Below are 21,434 nucleotides of genomic sequence, written 5' to 3' on the forward strand. Positions count from 1 at the left end.
TTTGGTCTGTTTAACTCTTCACTTATTCATTTTTTTTCCTTTTTCTCTAATGATAAACAGTAACAACACTGTGTTCCTTTCAAGTGTACAGCACAGTGATGTCTCTAGTGATATACAGCTAAAATACTGTGTTACTTTCAGGTGTATAGCACAGTGATCCAGTTATTTTTTGCAAATTATATTCCATTTTAGTTTAAATGATATTGAATAAAATGTCCTGTGCTATATAATAGAACCGTTTGCTTGCCTATTTTATGTATGATTGTTTGTCTTTTAATAATGTACTCCTCATCTGTAAATAGTGCTACACCCCAGTGCAGTAACAGGACCAGACGCATGATCCTACATGATCCTACATGCATCTGGTCCTGTGCACACAGGACATGTGTGGCATGTTTCTACATGTTTCTATTGCATGGCAATAGAAAGGGAGAAGGTGGAAATGGTGACAGATTTCCTCTTCTTGGGCTCTAACATCACTGCAGATGGTGACTGCAGCCGTGAAATCAGACGATGTCACAGCTCCTGCGATGAAAAACCTAGACAGAGTATTGAAACGCAGAGACATTACTCTGCCGACAAAGGTCTGCAGAGTCAAGGCTATGGTCCTCCCAGTGGTCACGTACAGCTGTGAGAGCTGGACCATAAAGAAGGAGGAGCACCAAAGAATTGATACCTTTGAACTCTGGTGCTGGAGAAGACTCCTGAAAGTCCCTTGGACAGCAAGAAGATCAAACCAGTCAATCTTAAGGGAGATCAACCCTGAATACTCGTTGGAAGGACTGATGCTGAAGTTGAAGCTCCAATATTTTGGTCATCTGATGTGAACAGACAACTCACTGGAAAAGTCCCTGACGCTGGGAAAGATTGAGGCAGAAGAAGAGGGTGCCAGAGGATGAGATGACTGGATGGTGTCGCTGATGCAACAGATACGAACTTGGGGAGACTTCAGGAGAAAATGAGGGACAGGGAGGCCTGGAGCACTGCAGGCCATGCGGTCACAAAGCATGGGACATGACTGGGCTACTGAAAAACAACAACCCAATTATGTACAGATCTTTCTCGCAAGTTTTGTTATCTAACTCTTCTGCCATTTTCTAATTAGTTTTCCATGATGATAGTTCCACGTGGAGATGTGGTTTTGATGTGTCTGTGGTTTAGATGAGGTGAACTCTACATTCTCCACTCCATTATCTGGATCTACATTCTTAATTTGTATTTAAATGACTCAGTGTTGTCAGCTGCCTTTTTAGATACAGACAATAAATAAATCCTAATAATATGTCATCAATTGATGAAAATGAAGGTTAGGGTTGTTTATATTTTATATTTAACTTACGATTCTAATCCTGCCTGTTCCGTTTCCAAAGGCTGAATTCGTTCCAAGACATGGGAGTACTGGACATTGGCTTTAACCCAGGCAGCTAAGGGAGCAGCTGCAGTACTGGCACGCTTAGCATTCTGAAAAACACATCAGAGATTATCCCACATCCTAACTTCACTTGAAATAAAGGTAAGGTTAATTCCAGTGTATTTTCTTTAAGCATCTGTTTAATAATTTAACCCAAATAATGAAGTTTTGGGTTTACAGCAAAAATAAAGTGAATTGCTGTTTTGATTAAGTAAAAAATATATAAACTATTTTTCCTTAAGAACAAATCTTTTTGAACCACATACAATCTTTAATACAACTCTATCATTCTATTGACATAAATAATTATTAGCCACATTTGTAATGAATACATGTGCCATCCACAACAATCTTCAAGCTCCATTTCTTTCTCTTCAATACAAAGAATTGATCTTTATTAGATAAAACCACTGCTGAAACAACTGCTATCGGCATCAAGAAGTACATAACGTTTTGAATAAAAGATTTAAAAAAGACAAGAATCATGAAATTTAAACTGTTTCCTGAATTAGATATAAGCATTCCAACAGAGAGATGTGTTATTATATGACTAATATACAAGAAGAAATAAAAGCATACAGGCAAATTGGAAGTTATGACTGTTTAGGAACTTACCGATGAGAGCAGATCGTAAGACTCAAACACCACCTGAGATAATAAACCTGTCTCCAACCCTCTAGATTCTAGTTTACCCAATTCTTCTGGCAAATACTTCCCAGCTATAACAGCTACAACTTATTATAAAAAACTTTTACTTTTTTAAATAAACTAAAAAACAAATAATGTAAACCATCACATTTTGACAAGAATATAACAAGAGTATGGAAATGGAATTTAAGGTATCTGTTAAAATTACCTTTGGATCAAAAGATCCTTTATTTTTAAAAAGAAGTTCTTCAACACTCTCTCTTATTTCCTTTGGAATATTTCGTGCATCAAAGGTTGCTATGTCTTCTCGCACCCCTCTCTTTGCAAGGAAGCTAGAAATAAAGCATATTATTAATTCAAATGAGGCTAAATATAGTTTGCTATTTTTAACAAAAATATCAATTTAACAGAGTGGTATATACAATACTTTCAATCTATTAGTTAACCACAGAACAGAGTAATTTTAAAGTACTTAAGTTTCTAAAGTAACATTATTTCATCGGTTTTTATAGACAAGGAGCTCCAGAAAGATGCACAACAGTTTTTCTAAGGTTCTGTGAATACACTGAAGCAATACAATGAAGGAATTATAACACTGAACTCCATCCACATCCCTTTATGTGAACTCCTGAGTAATTAATACATTATAGGATATGCAAGAAAATATTCTGACTCCTTTATAAGAAAGATATTTTACGTGCTCTCTCAATTTAAATCTCCTCCCCCATTTCAGACTGAAAAAGAACTCTACTATCAGAATGAATACCAGCACAAACTATAATGCCATTGCTATACTGTGAAATCTAAAGCTCCACATTATATACTGAGTTAACAGTCAGCCTTTTCTCCTCTGGTTTACATCCCTTTTATATTTTCATGGGGCTCTCACTTGCTCTCTGTGTCTCTCTGCCTCTGCCAAGAGTGAAAAACTCTTTGAGAACAGTGACTATATTTTCTTCATCAGTACACCACAGTAAATACATTACTCTGTACCAAGTAAGGACTAAATCAATATTTATGTTTATTAAGATGTTCTTAAACACTTGAAGGCATTCATCTTCTCCTTTGACACTTTTAACAATCACTTATAGTGGAAGAAAAATATAGTTCTTGAAATATGATTACATAGACCATCCTGAAATATTAGGGGAAAGTGTGTAATCCCGTACTTAGATGAAGTTCAGTTTGAGAAACAATATAAGACATAATAAAAATCTGAAAGAATGTATAATTTACGCATAAAGTAACATTTTTCACAAATTCAAAAACTTACCTTTTCATGCTCACCCAAGATGTGTCAAAGATACCCATTAATCTCAAAACACCTTCAAGAATGTCTCTGATTACATCAGGAGGCATACGCAGGGAACGGATTTCTGAAAGAGATTCTGGCTTAATGTTTCCAACTGCTAGTTTAGCTTCATTGACTAGAGGCTAGAAGACAAAAAGGGTATTTATACATTCAAAAATATATATGGAAATATACTAACTCTTTACAAATTATCTAATATTGCCATTTTATTTAAAATAACCAGTTATTAATACCCTTTGTCTTCCAATATAAAAATGCTCTAAAACACACAAAGTACAAAATGTTCAAGTGGGGAAAGCTAGAGTTTCTGGCACCATAACAGCCACAGTCTAATTTGGAAAATCTAATCTGTGTTGAGACAATCTGCCATTTTCAAGAGGTCCTTTCTTTTCTAATACTTGCTTGTGTATTTAATCAAGTCTCAAGAAAAAAAGCCTAAGACTTTGTCTTAATTTATCTGCAAAATATTTACTTCTACAGTGTAAACAATATGATTCATGGAAAACAAAGATTATTTTTAACAACCATCGGCTAATTTGGTTACTTCTCCTAGCAGACTTTCCTTCCTGTTTCTCTTTTATAAACACTATTAAGTGAAAGCCACACTGGTAATACTATTAGGAAATAACTTATGAAAAAAATGTTTAAACTCCAATGTAAAGTTGAAAATCAAAACTAAAAATGGCTCTTACAGTCTTTGCTACTTTTATCTTACCTGTACTTCTTTTAATTCATCATCAATTTTGTTCTTCCTTTCTTCAATTTTAATGACTTCTTCTGCTATTCTGTGCTTCAGTCTTTCAAGTTCTGTCTTTTGCTCACTAGCATCCTACAGGAATATTAAAGCAGTATTCCAACTGATTTTAATGTACTCAACATTTAAAAGCATAATACCAAAAATGCTATTTTAAAAGCACTATTAAATGCTTTTCTAATATTAATTGACATGAGAGTTTCTAACATGCCTTAGGAAACTGATGCTATAATTTATAATTATAATTTATAGTAATTTATATAATTTATAGTGATTTATAATTTACTCTATATTTCTATTAGGAAATATGCTTTAATTTTTCTGAATAGCAAAGCAATAAATGTTTACTATATAAAAATCAAACTGTCAGAAATGCGTAATTTAGAAAATGATCATAATAATATACATTTAACACTTGCAACAACCCCAGAGAAATACTATTATGCTCATTTCATAAACAAGAGAACTAAAAATAGAAGTCTTCTCTAACAGTGGAATAGTGATAATTCTTAGAGACAAGCTATAGTATTCTAAGATTTTGTTTCTATATTTTAGACAAAAATTAATTGAAATTATTATACAATAATATGCCAATATATGAACAAAAATTAGTTAATATTCAAAAAGCACAATGATATATTAATAACACATGATGTTTTTAGTCATGAATTCAAAAATCAAGAGTCCTACATATATAAACATGTTTTAACATTATGAACGTTACTATCAAATGTTGTATATAAACGTTTGATATACACTATCAAAAAACCAAGGAGGAAATTTTTCAAGAAACCTTCCAAAAGTTCTAATAACAGAAATTCTCAACCATATTATAATCATTCAAGGAGTTTTAAGACTAATGTTTGGTGTCCTTTCTACACATATTGTGACAAATACATCACATTACATACATAAACAGAATCATTATCTTGTACACTTGAAACTAATAAAGGGGTGTGAGTCAATTATATTTCAATTAAATCAAAAAGAGACCAGAGTCCCCTCCCTCTCTCTCTACCTGAATTGAAAGAAACAAATTTGCAGTTTAAGCTGGCAACAACAACAAAACTAATGCCTTGCGACCTATTACCATATCTCTCAGGAACCTGACACATGAACTCAATTAAAATTTTCTATATTCCACAAATGTTTCTACCTGTGTATCTCTGCCAGGAGTCCTCAAAGGGGAAAGTTCTTTTCTCAAACTCCACAGTATCAAAATATTCCCTAAAGGCCCTACTCATGTGCTTCACGTTTTATTAACCTACTTTTCCAATTGAAAGTTACAGCTATTCTGAATATGTACTTTAATATGTACATATTATTATATTATTATACATATTTAATATGAATAGCATTTAATATGTGTCTTCTTTCTCTAGGTCACAAACCTAGAGTAGCAGGCTCTGAAAGTCACACAGTTTGGTGAACTTATGGATGAGGGGGGCAGGGACAGATAGGGACTTTGGAAAGATCATGATACACTGCTATATTTAAAATGGAAACCCAAAAGGACCCTTTGTAAGCACATGCAACACTGCTCAATGCCAGCCTGGATGGGAGAATGAACACATGTATATGTATGGCCCAGTACCTTTGCTGTTCACCTGAAACTACCACAACATTGTTAACCGACTACATCCCAATACAAAAGGCTTTCTGCTGTCAAAAAACTTAAAATCAAGAAAAAAAACAGTTGCACATTTTGGTATTTGTCTCTCTATGCCATCAGTTAAGTTCAGTTCAGTCTCTCAGTCGTGTCCAACTTTTTGTGAATCCATGAATAGCAGCACACCAGGCCTCGCTGTCCATCACCAACTCCCACAGTCCACCCAAACCCATGTCCATTGAGTCAGTGATGCCATCCAACCATCTCATCCCCTGTCGTCCCTGTCTCCTCCTGCCCCCAATCCCTCCTAGCATCAGGGTCTTTTCCAATGAGTCAGCTCTTCGCATGAGGTGGCCAAAGTACCGGGGTTTCAGCTTCAACATCAGTCCTTCCAATGAACACCCAGGACTGATCTCCTTTAGGATGGACTGGTTGGATCTCCTTGCAGGCCAAGGGACTCTCAAGAGTCTTCTCCAACACCACAGGTCAAAAGCATCAATTCTTCAGCCCTCAGGTTTCTTTATAATCTAACTCTCACATCCATACATGGCACCTGGAAAAATCATAGCCTTGACTAGACGGACCTTTGTTGGCAAAGGAATGTCTCTGCTTTTGAATATGCTATAATATGCTAAAATAAGCATATTTTAATTTCATGGCTGCAATCAACATCTGCAGTGATTTTGGAGCCCAAAAAAATAAAGTATCTCACTGTTCCATTGTTTCCCCAACTATTTGCCTTGAAGTGACGGGACCAGATGCCATGATCTTCGTTTTCTGAATGTTGAGCTTTAAGCCAACTTTTTCACTCTCCTCTTTCACTTTCATCAAGAGGCTCTTTAGTTCTTCTTCACTTTCTGCCATAAGGGTGGTGTCATCTGCATATCTGAGGTTATTGATATTTCTCCCGGCAATCTTGATTCCAGCTTATGCTTCTTCCAGCCCAGCATTTCTCATGATGTACTCTGCATATAAGTTAAATAAGCAGGGTGACAATATACAGCCTTGACATACTCCTTTTCCTATTTGGAACCAGTCTGTTGTTCTATGTCCAGTTCTAACTGTTGCTTCTTGACCTTCATACAGATTTCTCAGGAGGCAGGTCAAGTGGTCTGGTATTCCCATCTCTTTCAGAACTGTCCACAGTTTATTGTGATCCACACAGTCAAAGGCTTTGGCACAGTCAATAAAGCAGAAATAGATGTCTTCTGGAACTCTCTTGCTTTTTCGATGATCCAGGGGATACTGGCAATTTGATCTCTGGTTCCTCTGCCTTTTCTAAAACCAGCTTGAACATGTATGTATGTATAAAATAAATGTATGTACGTATAAATAAAAATAAATAAAATACAATAAATAAAATAAATGTTATGTATAAAATAATAAAATAACAAACGGAAATGTCATATATTTATCATTACTAACTTATAATACAAAATGCCGAGTTATTTTTCTAGGTCTAACCTAGGTAATCTAGTTAGCCACAGTCTTAGAACCTCTCTTCCCAGAACAGCCCAGAGAAAAGAGTAGCACAGCACACAATGTATCTTAACAATATTCACTAGTTTGGAAGTACACAGGCCCACAGAGTACTGAGTATTTTCCTTTGTTAATATACAGCTATCAATGATATTATGCTTTATGGAGTTTTTACTGTTTTTCAAATTACTAGTTAAAGGTTAAGTAATCCAAAAGTGTTCCAATTGCAACAACAGAAGTTAGAAGAATATGAAACAAAGCTTTCAACTTCCTGAAAGGAAAAAAACAATATATATTTTTACAATAAAAATGACTAGCTGCTTCAGATAAGTGTTTATATTACTTTGTTTCTAAAATTCCTTGAGAAAAAAAAATATGCTAAAGTTTTACAGTATAAAAATTAAATTGATTTTCTGATCTGTTACTTCCAGGCCAGGTAGTCCATAAATGTATATTGTAAACACTGAATGTGAACATAATCATCAGTTATCTAAAAATACTATTGCTTCTGAAGATTTTCCATCTGCCAACAAATTAATTTTGACATGCCGGGTGAAAACTTTTTGCTTATGCCATCAGTTCAGCCCAGATCATCCTCTTGTGAAGTTCACAGACAATAAACTTCCTTTCCATGCTCATACAGCTTTGGTGCATAAGAATTATTCTTTAACTAAGTATAAAGCAATCATGTAAGAAAAAATAATAATAAGACATGTTCAAGAAAAAGACACCTTCATGAAATTGACCCTGAGGGCTAGTTGCAGGTGCTGCAACAATGAAACCACAAGGGGCACTACTGCCAAAGGGAAACATCTAGAGATTGTTTTACATCTCCTGAGAAACAATATAATAAAGATGAAAAACTGAATAGGAGGGTTAAAAGATAAACTTTAAGAAATTTTAAAGAAAGCAGAACAAATATAAAGTGAAAAAATATAAGAAAGTTAGAGAACCAGACTAGTAAGCCCAAAGCCCAAATAAGAATTCTAATAACCAAGAACAGAGAAATAAAGGAAAAGGAATTATCAATAAAATAATTTAAGGAAATTTCCCAGAACTGAAGGAGGCAAATTGTTAGGTAGTAAGAACTCATACTGGACACAGTGGATGAAAATAAACCTAAACCAAGGCAAATCACTGTAACTTTAGAACAATGAAAACCAAGAACTGAAAAACTCTGAAGGAAAAAAAAAAAAAAAAAAACAGGTTATCCAAACACAGATCAGAAATTAAAATAGTGTTTTAATCACCAACAATGGAAGCTAGGAGAAAACTGAACAATGCCCTCAAAACCTAAACAAAACATAAATATTCCACCCTAGAATACTATTCCTAGCACACAACCAACCAACCAAGAACACAGCAGAACGTTCATATACGCAAGATCTCAAAACTTATCTTCCATGTACCCTTTCTCCAGAAGCTTCTGGGGCCAGGCTCCAGACATGAGGCAGTAGACCAAGATGGTAAAGAAGGAGCTCAGGACAGCAACTGAGACCAGGCAGAGAAGGAAGCAAGCCACAGGTCTTCAGGAAGAATGCTACAGGGGGCTGAGGAAAACTATAAAACAGCTGAGGCTTTGGGAAATCTTCACAGAATATTTAGAACATACTTTTAAATAGGCAATTTGTGGAGTCATATTACCACTTCCCTTCCCAACTACCAGAAGTCAGGGAAAAAACGGTTATTCGTCTGAGAAATCAAGTCAAAGAAGCTCAAGATTTGGAATTACCAGGCCGAGGACCACAAAGCTAAGGTCGAGAACAAGATTTTCATCCGAAAAACAAGGGCATCACATTTCCTTGCTGATTAATGATGTTGAGTATCTTTTCATATATTTGTGAAACATATGACCCCTTTATATAAGTATGTTTTCATGAAAGGCCAGTGCAAATCTTTTGCCTATTTGCAAACTGAATTGTTCGTTTTATTAGTATTGAGTTGCAATAATTTCTGTACATGTTGGAAACAAGTTTTTTTTTTTATCAAATATACATCTGTCAATACTTTCTCCTAGTCTGTGACATGCCTTTTCATTTTCTTTTTTAATTTCTATGAGGTTCAAGTTCTCATTTATTTTCCTCTTCTACTTTGTTATCATATCTAAGAAATCCCTGCTTTACCCAACATCATAAACATTTTCTCCCTAATTTTCTTCTGAAGTTGTATAATTTTATGCTGTACATTTAGGTCTATGTTTCATGTCAAGTTATTTTTCATACACCTGAGGTTTTTTTCCTCTCTTCATGGATATCTAAATATTCCAGTACCATTTGTTAAAAGGATCATCCTTTCCACATTTAAATGATACTGTTGTATGAAATTAATTGACCATGTATGTGTAACTCTGTTTCTGGATTTATAGTGTTCCAGTAATCACTATGCTTACCATTACACCAGTGTCACCCTACCTTGACTACTGTAGATTTATAGTAAGTCTTTGTATCATAATAAGCCCTCCAACTTTGTTACTTTTAAGACTTCTATGCCATTTACTTTTATTGAGATATATACACCAGTCTGAAAAAACACTGAAATTAATTTAAATAAAAGAGGCATTAGACTTGTGAGAAATGCTGGGCTGGAAGAAGCATAAGCTGGAATCAAGATTGCCGGGAGAAATATCAATAACCTCAGATATGCAGATGACACCACCCTTATGGCAGAAAGTGAAGAGGAACTAAAAAGCCTCTTGATGAAGGTGAAAGAGGAGAGTGAAAAAGTTGGCTTAAAGCTCAACATTCAGAAAATGAGGATCATGGCATCCGGTCCCATCACTTCACGGGAAATAGATGGGGAAACAGTGTCAGACTTCATTTTTTTGGGCTCCAAAATCACTGCAGATGGTGACTGCAGCCATGAAAGTAAAAGACACTTACTCCTTGGAAGGAAAGTTATGACCAACCTAGATAGCATATTCAAAAGCAGAGACATTTCTTTGCCAACAAAGGTCCGTCTAGTCAAGGCTATGGTTTTTCCAGTGGTCATGTATGGATGTGAGAGTTGGACTGTGAAGAAGGGTGAGTGCCGAAGAATTGATGCTTTTGAACTGTGGCGTTGGAGAAGACTCTTGAGAGTCCCTTGGACTGCAAGGAGATCCAACCAGTCCATTCTGAAGGAGATCAGCCCTGGGATTTCTTTGGAAGCAATGATGCTAAAGCTGAAACTCCAGTACTTTGGCCACCTCATGCAAAGAGTTGACTCATTGGAGAAGACGATGCTGGGAGGGACTGGGGGCAGGAGGAGAAGGGGACGACAGAGGATGAGATGGCTGGATGGCATCACTGACTCAATGGACGTGAGTCTGAGTGAACTCCGGGAGTTGGTGATGGACAGGGAGGCCTGGTGTGCTGCGATTCATGGGGTCACAAAGAGTCGGACACAAGTGAGTGACTGAACTGAACTGAAGGTTAACATCACCCACATGGACATGGTGAAACATATTTAAGACACAATCGTGGATGTAAAACTAACAGAATTTAAGGATTCTTTAGATGCATGGATTAAGGGAACAGAGTGAGTGAGCGAGTGAAATTCGCTCAGTCGTGTCCGACTCTTTGCGACCCCATAGACTATACAGTCCACGGAATTCTCCAGGCCAGAATACTGGAGTGGGTAGCCTTTCCCTTCTCCAGGGGATTTTCCCAACCCAGGGATTGAACCCAGGTCTCCCTCATTGCAGGCAGATTCTTTACCAGCTGAGCTATCAGGGAGCAGAAGTCTAACACAATTTATAAATTCTGTTTTGAACAATTAGCTATATTGTAGTGCCATAACTAAAAAAAAGGAATACAGGAAAGGAAATAATTAGTTTTGAACCTGTTTTGAGTTGTAAGGCTTATAGGACTTTCAAGAAGATGTATCTAACAGATTATTGATGATCTGAGTCTGAAGCTCAGAGGAGGAATAGGGTTGAAGGACAAAAAATTATGGACTTAGTGGTAGTGAGTAAGTAATCAGTACCAAAAAACAAGGTAATGGGCAGAAGCATACAGAAAAGGTAGGCAAATGTGAAAGAATACCCTGGCAAGGGAGAACAAGATGGCAGAGAAATAGGTGGACGTGGAGTATATCTCTCTCCATGGATACATCAGGAACACACCTTCAGACACAGAAGTGCATGCAGAACACAGGCTGAGAGCAGACAGGAGTACCTGACCAGCGGAAAAGAATATATAGAACCACACAGAACTCAGTAGGATGAAGGAACTAGGGCGAAAAACAGGAGTGTTAGTAGGACTGGACATGCCCTCAGCAAGTGGGGGGACTGAAGCAGGGGTCTGATCCCCACGTCGGGACAACTGTCTGGGTTAGAGGAGAAACATTTAAGGCTGAGAGTGAAACAGCTGATCTGTGGCAGCCTAAATGGAATGAGAATCAGACAGTCCTTGCCACAGCCATACACACTCTGGACAGGAATGCAGGTCCCCTAGAAGGCGCAGCAGCTGGGAGCTGGAGTTTAGGGATTGTGGAGCAATCCCAGGGTGAGGGCTGCTGTTGACTGTAGAGAGACGGATCCAGGGGATGTGAGGGAGGAGACTGTGGAGGAAAGCCAGGCAGCCACGGAAGCAAGGTGATACTGCTGAGTCATGCGTAGGGGGTGAAGCCATCATCATAGCCTCTCTCCCCCCACACACCAGCATCAGCAGCTGAACAATACAGAGGCTGGCCCATCAATCGCCTGATGGCCTGAACTAAGTGCTCCTTTAAGTGCCTGACCCGTCAATCTACAGAGCAGTACCCTAGCCAAGGGGGGCCCTCTATGTGCTTGACGCCCTGAAAAACAGAGAAGGACCCCAGGCAAGGGAGCCCTCTAAGTGCCTGAATAGGCAAAGCTATGGAGAAAGACTGGCCAAAGAGGCCTTCTGATCTTCAGCTACAAGAGGCATGAAAAAAGACTCTGACAGGGCCATAACTCCTGCAGCTGAGGCAGCCCATGTCCCTGCACACTTGGTGCTGCCAGGGTCCCCACAAACCAAGCAGCTGTGCCAACTTCACGTTCAACCCTCACTAGGGCAGAGCTGCCACGGGCAAAAAAAATTCTTGCGTCTATGCACACAGGGTCACTTGGGTCCTGTCCAACTCTGCAACACTGTAAACTGTGGCCTGCCAGGCTTCTCTGTCAGGAGGGTTCTCCAGGCAAGAATACTGGAGCATGTTGGCGAATACTGGTTACCATACCCTTCTAGGGCACTATATTTCCTGCTGCACTAGCCGCCAATTCCCTGGTGCTGCCAAAACCCCCACGACCTAAGCAGCTGCACCAGCTCCACACCTGGCCCTCACAGGGGCAAACCCAAGTCCTCCAGGGCAGCCTCAGGAGCAAACCCCAGTGGACAACCCACATGCAGAGGTGGAGATAAAACCACAATTGAAACCCAAGGGCAGTGTGGCTAAGGAAGAAGACCCCAAACCTTCCCAACCAGCTGTACAAGCTGCAGATTAAATCCACACAATCAAATAGGTAGACTCTATGTTAAATATAAAAGGCCACTGAGAGCTCCCACAAAAGAAAACACACTGGTTATGATAGCTGTGGACATTACAGGCAAGAATATACAGAATTAGGACCAGATTAGAACCTGAGCTGCCCCCACAGCAGGTCCAGAGACCAGCACAGTGTTGGAGGGCATCCTAGGGAGGTGAGGTGGTCTGTGAGTCCCAGCGAGGGAAAGGACTCTGACAGCAGTGACTCCAGAAAACCATTTATTATTTTTATGTTTTCACTGTTCTGTAGATGCTTTCAGATGTTTTTTCCTTTTTTATTCCTTGTTTTATGCTCCCCTCTGATATAGTTGTCGATTTTATTGGCACTAGGAAATCTAATTAAGTTTCTGAGATTTTTTTTTTTTCTCAGTCACATATTTTATTGTTGTTATAAACCACTGGCTCTATGTTGGGGTTTTGTAGTTCTGTGGACATTTTTTTTCTTTTCTTTATAATTTTCATTTTTAACTTTTTAAACCTATTCTTATTTTTTCTACATTTATTCCTTTGTTTGCTTTTCCTACTGTTCTTTTCCCCTTTGCAGTTAATCTTTAATGTATATAAACCTTTATATACCTCTATTTAACTTTGCATATCTATTCTTTATTTCCTTTCCTCTCCTCTCAACATATTTTTTAGTTTTATTTTCACTACTTTATTCCCCAACTGGTACCTTGCTTTACTTTTGTGTTTCAGTTTGTGCTTTACTTAGTTTTGCTGCTAACTGGTAGAAATAACTTTCGGTTTCCTTTGTTCTCCAGGTCAATCTATTGTACTTTATTTTTGTTGGATTGTTTTGATTTTGCTTATGGGTATATATGTATATGTGTATATTTAGTCACACTTTTTAATACCATCAACATCTGCCTCTACATTGGGCTTTTGCCCAAAACTGTGGAGTTTTCCATTTTTTTCCTTTTTTTCTTTTGTCTTCTTTTCTCTTTTATATAATTTTAATTTTTGATTTTTAAAACCTATTATATTTTTTCTCCACTTATTCCCTTGTCTTTCCTACTATTCTTTTCCCCTTGCAGTTAATCTTTAAAGTATATAAATCTTCTTTATCTACCTATATTTAGCTTTGCATATCAATTCTTTCTTTCTTCTCTTTCTTTCCTCTCAACATATTAGTTTTGTTTTGTTTTGTTTTTCCATTTGGCACCATACTTTAGTTTTGTTTCCCAGTTTGTGCTATAGTTAGTTTTGTTCTTAACTGGTAAATATAATTTTTTATCTCCTTTGTTTGCTGGATCAATCTACTGTACTTTATTTTTGTTGGACTGTTTTGACTTTGCTCATGGGTGTATATGGATATGTGCATAATTCCATTATTTTAATTATTATTTGCCTGATTTCTAACTACCATTTGTCTGGGGTTATTCTTTGGTTTCTTGTTTTGGAGTATTTGTTTTAATCTTACTTAATGCCATAACAAACCACATATTCCTGACCAGATATCAAGCCCTGAGCCTTTGGAGTGGGAACACTGAATCCAAGACTCTGGACTACCAGAGAACTAACCCTAGGGAGTATCAGATAGTGAAAATTCACACAAAGGAAATGACTTGAACACAAGACCCAGCATCACCCAACCACCAAGAGCATCCTGTGCAGGACACCTCATCTACACAACAAACAAAACAAAAATACAAACCCAATAATCACCATACAGGATTACCATCTCTCTCAGCCTTGCCCATCAGAGGAAAAACAAACAAACAAAACAATTCAGCACAAATCTCGCCCTGTACAAAGCTTACACAAATCACTGAACCAACCTTAGAAAGGCTGAAATCAAGAAGAAGAAAGAAATCAACCTTGAAGACTGGGAAAAGGTGACTTCAAACACAATAATTAAAAAGAAAATAATGAAAAGGCAGAAAAATACTACATACAAATGAAGGAACAAACGAGAAGCACAGAAATCCAAATAAATAAAGAGGAAATAGGCAAACTACCTGAAAAAAATTTCAGAATAATGATAGTAAAGATGATCAAAAACCTTGAACACAAAATGGAGAAAATGCAAGAATCAATTAACAAAGACCTAGAAGGATTAAAGAATAAACATACAAACAACACAATTACCAAAATTAAAAATACTCTAGAAGGAACCAACAGCAGAAAATCTGAAGCAGAAGAATGAATCAGTGAGCTGGAAGATAAAATGGTGGAAATAACTTCTGAAGGGCAGAATAAAGTAAAAGGACTGAAGCAAAATGACTGAATAAAGTGAAAAGAACTGAAGATAGTCTCAGAGACCTCTGGGACAATATCAAACACACCAACATTCGAAATATAGGGGTCCCAGAAGAAGAAGAGAAAAACAAAGCATATGAGAAAATTTTTGACAAGATGATAGTTGAAAATGTCCCCAACATGAAAAAGGAAACAGTCAATCAAGTCCCAGAGGCACAAAGAATCCAACACAGGATAAACTCAAGGAGAAACATGTCAAGACACATACTAATCAAAGTAACAAAGACTAAACACAAAGAAAGAATATTAAAAGCAGCAAGGGAAAAGCAACAAGTAACGTACAATGGAAACCCCAGACACTTAAAAGCTGAATGTTCAGCAGAAACTCTGCAGGCCAAAAGGAATGGCAGGATGTACTTAAAGTACTGAAAGGGAAAAATCTACAACCAAGATTACTGTACCCAGTAAGGATCACATTCAAAACTGATGGAGAAATAAAAACTTTTCAGACAAGCAAAAGTTAAGAGAATTCAGTACCAAAACCAGCTTTGCAACAAATGTTAAAGGGACATATGTAGTCAGGAAATACACAAGAAGAAAAAGATCTACAAAAACAAACTTCAAACAATTAAGAAAATGGCAATAGGAACATATATATCAGTAACTTCTTAAATATAAACTGTTTAAATGTTCCAACCAAAAGACACAGACTGGCTGAATGGACACAAAAACAAGACCCATATATATACTGTCTTCAAAAAACCCACTTCAGACTTAAAGACACATATAGACTAAAAGTGAGAGGAGGGGAAAATATATTCCATGCAAATGGGAAGCAAAAGAAAACTGGAATAGCAATCCTCATATCAGACAAACTAGACCTTAAAATAAAGATTACAAGAAATAAGGAAGGACACTACATAATGATCAAGGGATCAATCTAAGAGGAAGACAAAACAACTGTAAAACTATGCACCCAACACAGGAGCACCTCAATACATAAGACAAACACTAACAGAAAAAAAAGGAGAAACTGACAATAACACAATAATAGTAGGAGACTTTAACCCCATTCACATCAATGGACAGATCATCAAAACAGAAAATTAATAAGGAAACACAAGTCTTCAATGGTATATTAGACAAAATGAATCTCACTGATATCTTCAGGACATTCCATCCAAATGTAGAAGAATATACCTTTTTCTAAAGTGCACATAGAATATTCTCCAGGATAGACCACATCTTGGGTCACAAATCAAAGCTCAGTAAATTTAAGAAAACTGAAATTGTATCAGGCATCTTCTCCTACCACAACGCTATGAGACTAGATATCAATTACAAGGAAAAAAAACTGTTTAAGAAGCACAAACACATGAAGATAAACAACACATTTCTAAATAACCAACAGGTTACTGAAGAAATCAATAGGGAAATCAAAAAATTTCTAAAACAAATGACAATGAAACATGACAACTCAAAGCCTATGGGATGCAGCAAAATATTTCTAAGAGGGAAGTTTATAGCAATCAATCTTACCTCAAGAAACAAGAAAAACATCGAACAGACAACCTAACTTTACACCTAAAACAATTGGAAAAACAAAGACAAAAAAAAATTAGTAGAAGGAGTGAAATCATAAAGATCTGAGCAGGAATAAATGAAAACAAATGAAAGAAACAATAGTAAAGATTTATAAAACTAAAACCTGGTTCTTTGAGAAGATAAACAAAATTGACAAACATTTCGACAAGACTCATCAAGAAGAGAGAAGAATCAACAAAATTAGAAATGAAAAAAGAGAGGTTACAACAGACAATGCAGAAATACAAAGGATTATAAGAGACTATCAAGAACAAATATATGGCAATAAAATGGATAACCTGGAAGAAACGGACAGATTCTTAGAAAAATTCAATCTTCCCAGACTGAACCAGGAAGAAATAGAAACTATGAACAACCCAATTATAAATACTGAAATCAAAGCTGTGATCAAATCTCTCTCAAAAGACAAAAGCCCAGGAACAGATGGCTTCACAGGTGAATTCTATCAAACATTTAGAGACGAGCTAATGCAGATCCTTCTAAAACTCTTTGAAAAAACTGCAGGGGAAGGAACACTTTCAAACTCATTCTATGAGGCCACCATCACCCTGATACCAAAACCAGACAATGACAACACAGAAAAAGAAAACTGCAGGCCAGTATCACTGGTGAACATAGATGTAAAAATTCCTCAGCAAAAGTTTAGCAAACAGAATTCAGCAACACATCAAAAACCTCATACACCATGATCAAGTTGGGTTTATTCCAGGGATGCAAGGACTCTTCAATATATGCAAATCAATCAATGTGATATACTATATTAAATGGAATGATAAAAATCATATGATAATCTCAACAGATGCAGAAAAAGCCTTTGACAAAATTCAGCACCGATTTATGATTAAAACTCTTCAAAAAAAGGGCACAGAAGGAACCTACCTCAATATAGTAAAGGCCATATAGGATAAGCCTACAGCAAACATTATTCTCAATGGTGACAAACTGAAAGCATTCCTCCTAAAATCAGGAACAAGACAAGGGTGTCCATTTTCACTACCATTATTCAACATAGTTCTGGAAGTCCTAGCTACAGCAATCAGAGAAAAAAAGAAATAAGAGGAATCCAGATCAGAAAAGAAGTAAATCTCTCACTATCTGCAGATGACATGATACTGTACATAGAAAACCCTAAAGATACTATCAGAAAATTACTACAGCTAATCAGTGAATTTCACAGTGTTTCAGGAAACAAAATCAATACACAGAAATCACTTGCATTTCTATATACCAACAATGAAAAATCAGAAAGAGAAATTAAGGACTCAATCTGATTCACCATTACAACAAAAAACAAATATCTAGAAATAAACTTACCTAAGGAGACAACAGAAATATTCACAGACAATTATAAGACACTGATGAAAGAAATCAAAGATGACAAGAACAGATGGAGAGATATTCCATGTTCCTGGGTAAGAAGAATCAATACTGTGAAAATGATTATACTACCAAATGCTATCTACAGATTCAATGCAATACCTTTCAAATTACCAATGGCATTTTTCACAAAATGCCTAAAAACAAAAAATTGCACATTTCATATGAAAACACAAAAGATCCTGAATAGCCAAAGAAATCTTAAGAAATAATGGAGCTGGAGAAATCAACATTCCTGACCTCAGATTATACTAAAAAGCTACATTCATCAATACAGTATAACAGAAACAGAAATATAGATCAATGGAACAGCTACATGTGAAACTGGACAGCTACATGTAAAAGAATGAAATTAAAACACTTCCTAACACCATAAACAAAGATAAACTCAAAATGGATTAAAGACCTAAATGTAAGACCAGAAACTGTAAAACTCTTAGAGGAAAACACAGGCAGTACACTCGATGACATAAATCAAAGCAAGATCCTCTATGACCCACCTCCTAAAGTAATGGAAATAAAAACAAAAGTAAACAAGTGGGACCTGATTAAATGTAAAAGCTTTTGGCACAGCAAAGGAAACTATAAGTAAGGTGAAAAGACAACCCTCAGGCTGAGAGAAAATAATAGCAAATGAAACAACTGACAAAAGATTAATTTCCAAAATATAAAAGCAGCTCACACAACTCAATACCAGAAAAACAAACAACCCAATCAAAAAGTGGGAAAAAGACCTAAACATATTTCTCCAAAGAAGACATACAGGTGGCTAACAAACAAATGGAAAGATGCTTAACATGGCTTATTATTAGAGAAATGCAAATCAAAATTACAATGAGATATCACCTCACACCAGTCAGAATGTCCATCATCAGAAAGTCTACAAAGAATAAATGCTGGAGAAGGTGTGGAGAAAAGGGAACGCTCTTGCATTGTTGGTGGGAATGCAAATTAATACAGCCACTATGGAAGATGGTATGGAGATTCCTTAAAAAGTCAGGAATAAAACCACCTTATGACCCAGCAATCCCACTCCCTGAAGAAAACAAATTGAAAAAGACTTGTATCCCATTGTTCATTGCAGCACTATTTACAATAGCTAGAACATGGAAGCAACCTAGATGTCCACCGAAAGATGAATGCATAAAGAAGTTGTGGTACATATACACAGTGGAATATTCAGCCATAAAAAGGAACGAATTTTAGTCAGTTCTAATGAGGTGAATGAACCTAGAACCTATTATACAGAGTGAAGTGAGTCAGAAAGAGAAAGATGAATATCGTATTCTAACACACACATGCGGAATCGAGAAAAATGGTACTGAAGAATTTACTTACAGGGCAGCAATGGAGAAGGAGACATAGAGAATAGACTTATGGACACGGGGAGAGATAAGGAGAGGGTGAGATGTAGGGAAAGAGTAACGTGGAAACTTACATTTCCACATTTAAATAGATAGCCAATGGGAATTTGCTGTATGGCTCAGGAAACTCAAACAGGGCTCTATATCTACCTAGAGGGAAGGGATGGTTCAAAAGGGAGGGGATATATATGTACCTATGGCTGATTCATGTTGAGGTTTGACAGAAAACAGCAAAATTCTGTAAAGCAATTATCCTTCAATTAAAAAATAATTAAAAAAAAAAAAAAATACCCTGGCAATAAAGAATGCAGAGAAATCTCTCTTGTGATGGTTCAACCAAAGAAAGGCAATGTAAAAAGAAGATACAATCAAAATATTAAAAATATCATGAAAGTATAAACAGAATGAATAAAGACATTTTATAAATCCTAAGAATATAAAAAACAGGCTTGAAGCCTGAAGGAGATAATATTAAGAAAAATAAAAGAAAATATTAACTAACAGAGGGTAAACAAAAGCAGTTACAGACAAATCTATACCAATCAAAATGTTTATACTTTTGTATTTTATAGGATTTAGATAAATTAGTGTATAAACAACTGAGGAGACTACAGTTGTGATTTTAAACAATATGGGAAAATAATACACTCTTTCCAAAAGTTCAAGTACACAATACTATCAGTCTATTCAATATAGACAAGCAATACTTTTTAAATCCACTTAAGTAAAATCGTTATTTTTCAGTGAACGACAACCAGGTATAAATGGCCTTCCTATTGTTTGCATCTCTGTGCTTCCTCTAAATGTTACCTGCATTGATACTGTGATCTCTTGAAGAGCAGCATCTGCTTCATCTTGCTTAGTTTTAAGTAATACACTTTGTTCTCCAGCTGTTCTGTTCAATTCAGCCACAAGAGCTTTAGCTTCATTTAGTTTAGATACACCAGCCTACATTAATAGAAGAGACCGACAATATTAAAAGAATAAGAATGTTATATACATAAGGGTAAACAAAGTCTGTAAGAATGAATGAAAAAAATACAAATGTGTACAAATACCACATCTGCAAGTGAACTTGGGCTTTTTCTTATTGCTCATTATAACAATTTAGTCAACTGTTTACCATTAAGATGTAAAAAAAGACTTCACAAAGGCTTTAGAGAAAAATGGATCTTAAAGCATCACAGTAAAGCTGAATACATTAACACATATTAATTAGCTTAACCAGTGGGGTTTTACTCAACTGCATTAGACAGGAAAGAAAATAGAAAAAAAAAAAAAAACAGTAAACCTTTCTAATTTTTCAGTCTCATTAATTGAACAAAAGCACCTCAGGGACCACTCTTTTTATACTGGACATGCCTTGGTTTTGCTTGTCTATTATCCAACTATTTTACAAGAGACTGCCTTACATAGGGTGCTGATTAGCAATCACTCCAAATGCTTCGGCTATTCTTTGGGCAGGGTGGCGGGGTGGGAGTGGTGACCCTGGTCTGGCCATTAGAACACTCCATTCCACTGTCCATCAATAATCCAAGGAATGAACATGAAAAATATTCTCTCTGTTCTTCAATACAACTGCATTTTTGTCACAGAACAAATCAGAAGAAAGATAGCAATGGCAAAAAAAGGGAATGTAAACTTGGTGGCTCAGACAGTAAAGCTTCTGCCTACAATGTGGGAGACCTGGTTCGATCCCTAGGTCGGGAAAATCCCCTGGACAAGAAAATGGCAACCCACTCCAGTAGTCTTGCCTGGAAAATCCCTTGGACAGAGGAGCCTGGTAGGCTACAGTCCATGGGGTCGCAAAGAGTCGGACACGACTGAGCGACTTCACTTCACTTCAAACAGTATTTATTGAGCACAGCACAGACGACAGGCATCATGCTGGTTCTTGACATTAGCATTTTATCTAATGTACACACGACATTGACCCAATAAAGCTATAACTCAGTAAATTTATTTACCTCAAATACAATAGAGAACTAAATCAGGAAACTAACTCTCCAAAGCATGTGCAGTTAGTGGCTTAATATAAATGAAAGTAAATCAGTAGAAAGAAGGATAAAGATAACTCTGTCAATTAATGTTCCTGGTTTCCTACCCTTACAAAGGGAAGCAAGAACTCTGGAGAAGGAATGCTCTCTGACAGAATCTGAGGCTAGCATTCTAACAGCGCACTTAAGCTG

General features: G+C 36.5%; 1 protein-coding gene across 4 annotated transcripts in view; it reads right to left on the reverse strand.

Annotated features, from left to right (window-relative positions):
• The window catches only part of DYNC2H1 (dynein cytoplasmic 2 heavy chain 1), a 393,081-nt gene that overhangs the window by 241,403 nt on the left and 130,244 nt on the right, over positions 1 to 21,434 (reverse strand). For all 4 annotated transcript variants that reach the window (XM_086338264.1, XM_086338263.1, XM_086338267.1 and 1 more), the window contains 5 exons: positions 20,056 to 20,193; positions 4,087 to 4,200; positions 3,333 to 3,493; positions 2,268 to 2,391; positions 1,340 to 1,461 (listed from right to left, as the gene is read on the reverse strand). In XM_086338264.1, the coding sequence (XP_086194390.1) occupies positions 1,340 to 1,461; positions 2,268 to 2,391; positions 3,333 to 3,493; positions 4,087 to 4,200; positions 20,056 to 20,193 (659 nt within the window). The remainder of the gene's footprint in view (positions 1 to 1,339; positions 1,462 to 2,267; positions 2,392 to 3,332; positions 3,494 to 4,086; positions 4,201 to 20,055; positions 20,194 to 21,434) is intronic.

The sequence above is a fragment of the Bos grunniens genome, chromosome 15 (genome assembly GCF_055505025.1).
Source record: "Bos grunniens cultivar Pamir isolate PY7600 chromosome 15, Bosgru_T2T1.0, whole genome shotgun sequence".
Lineage (NCBI taxonomy): Eukaryota > Metazoa > Chordata > Mammalia > Artiodactyla > Bovidae > Bos > Bos grunniens.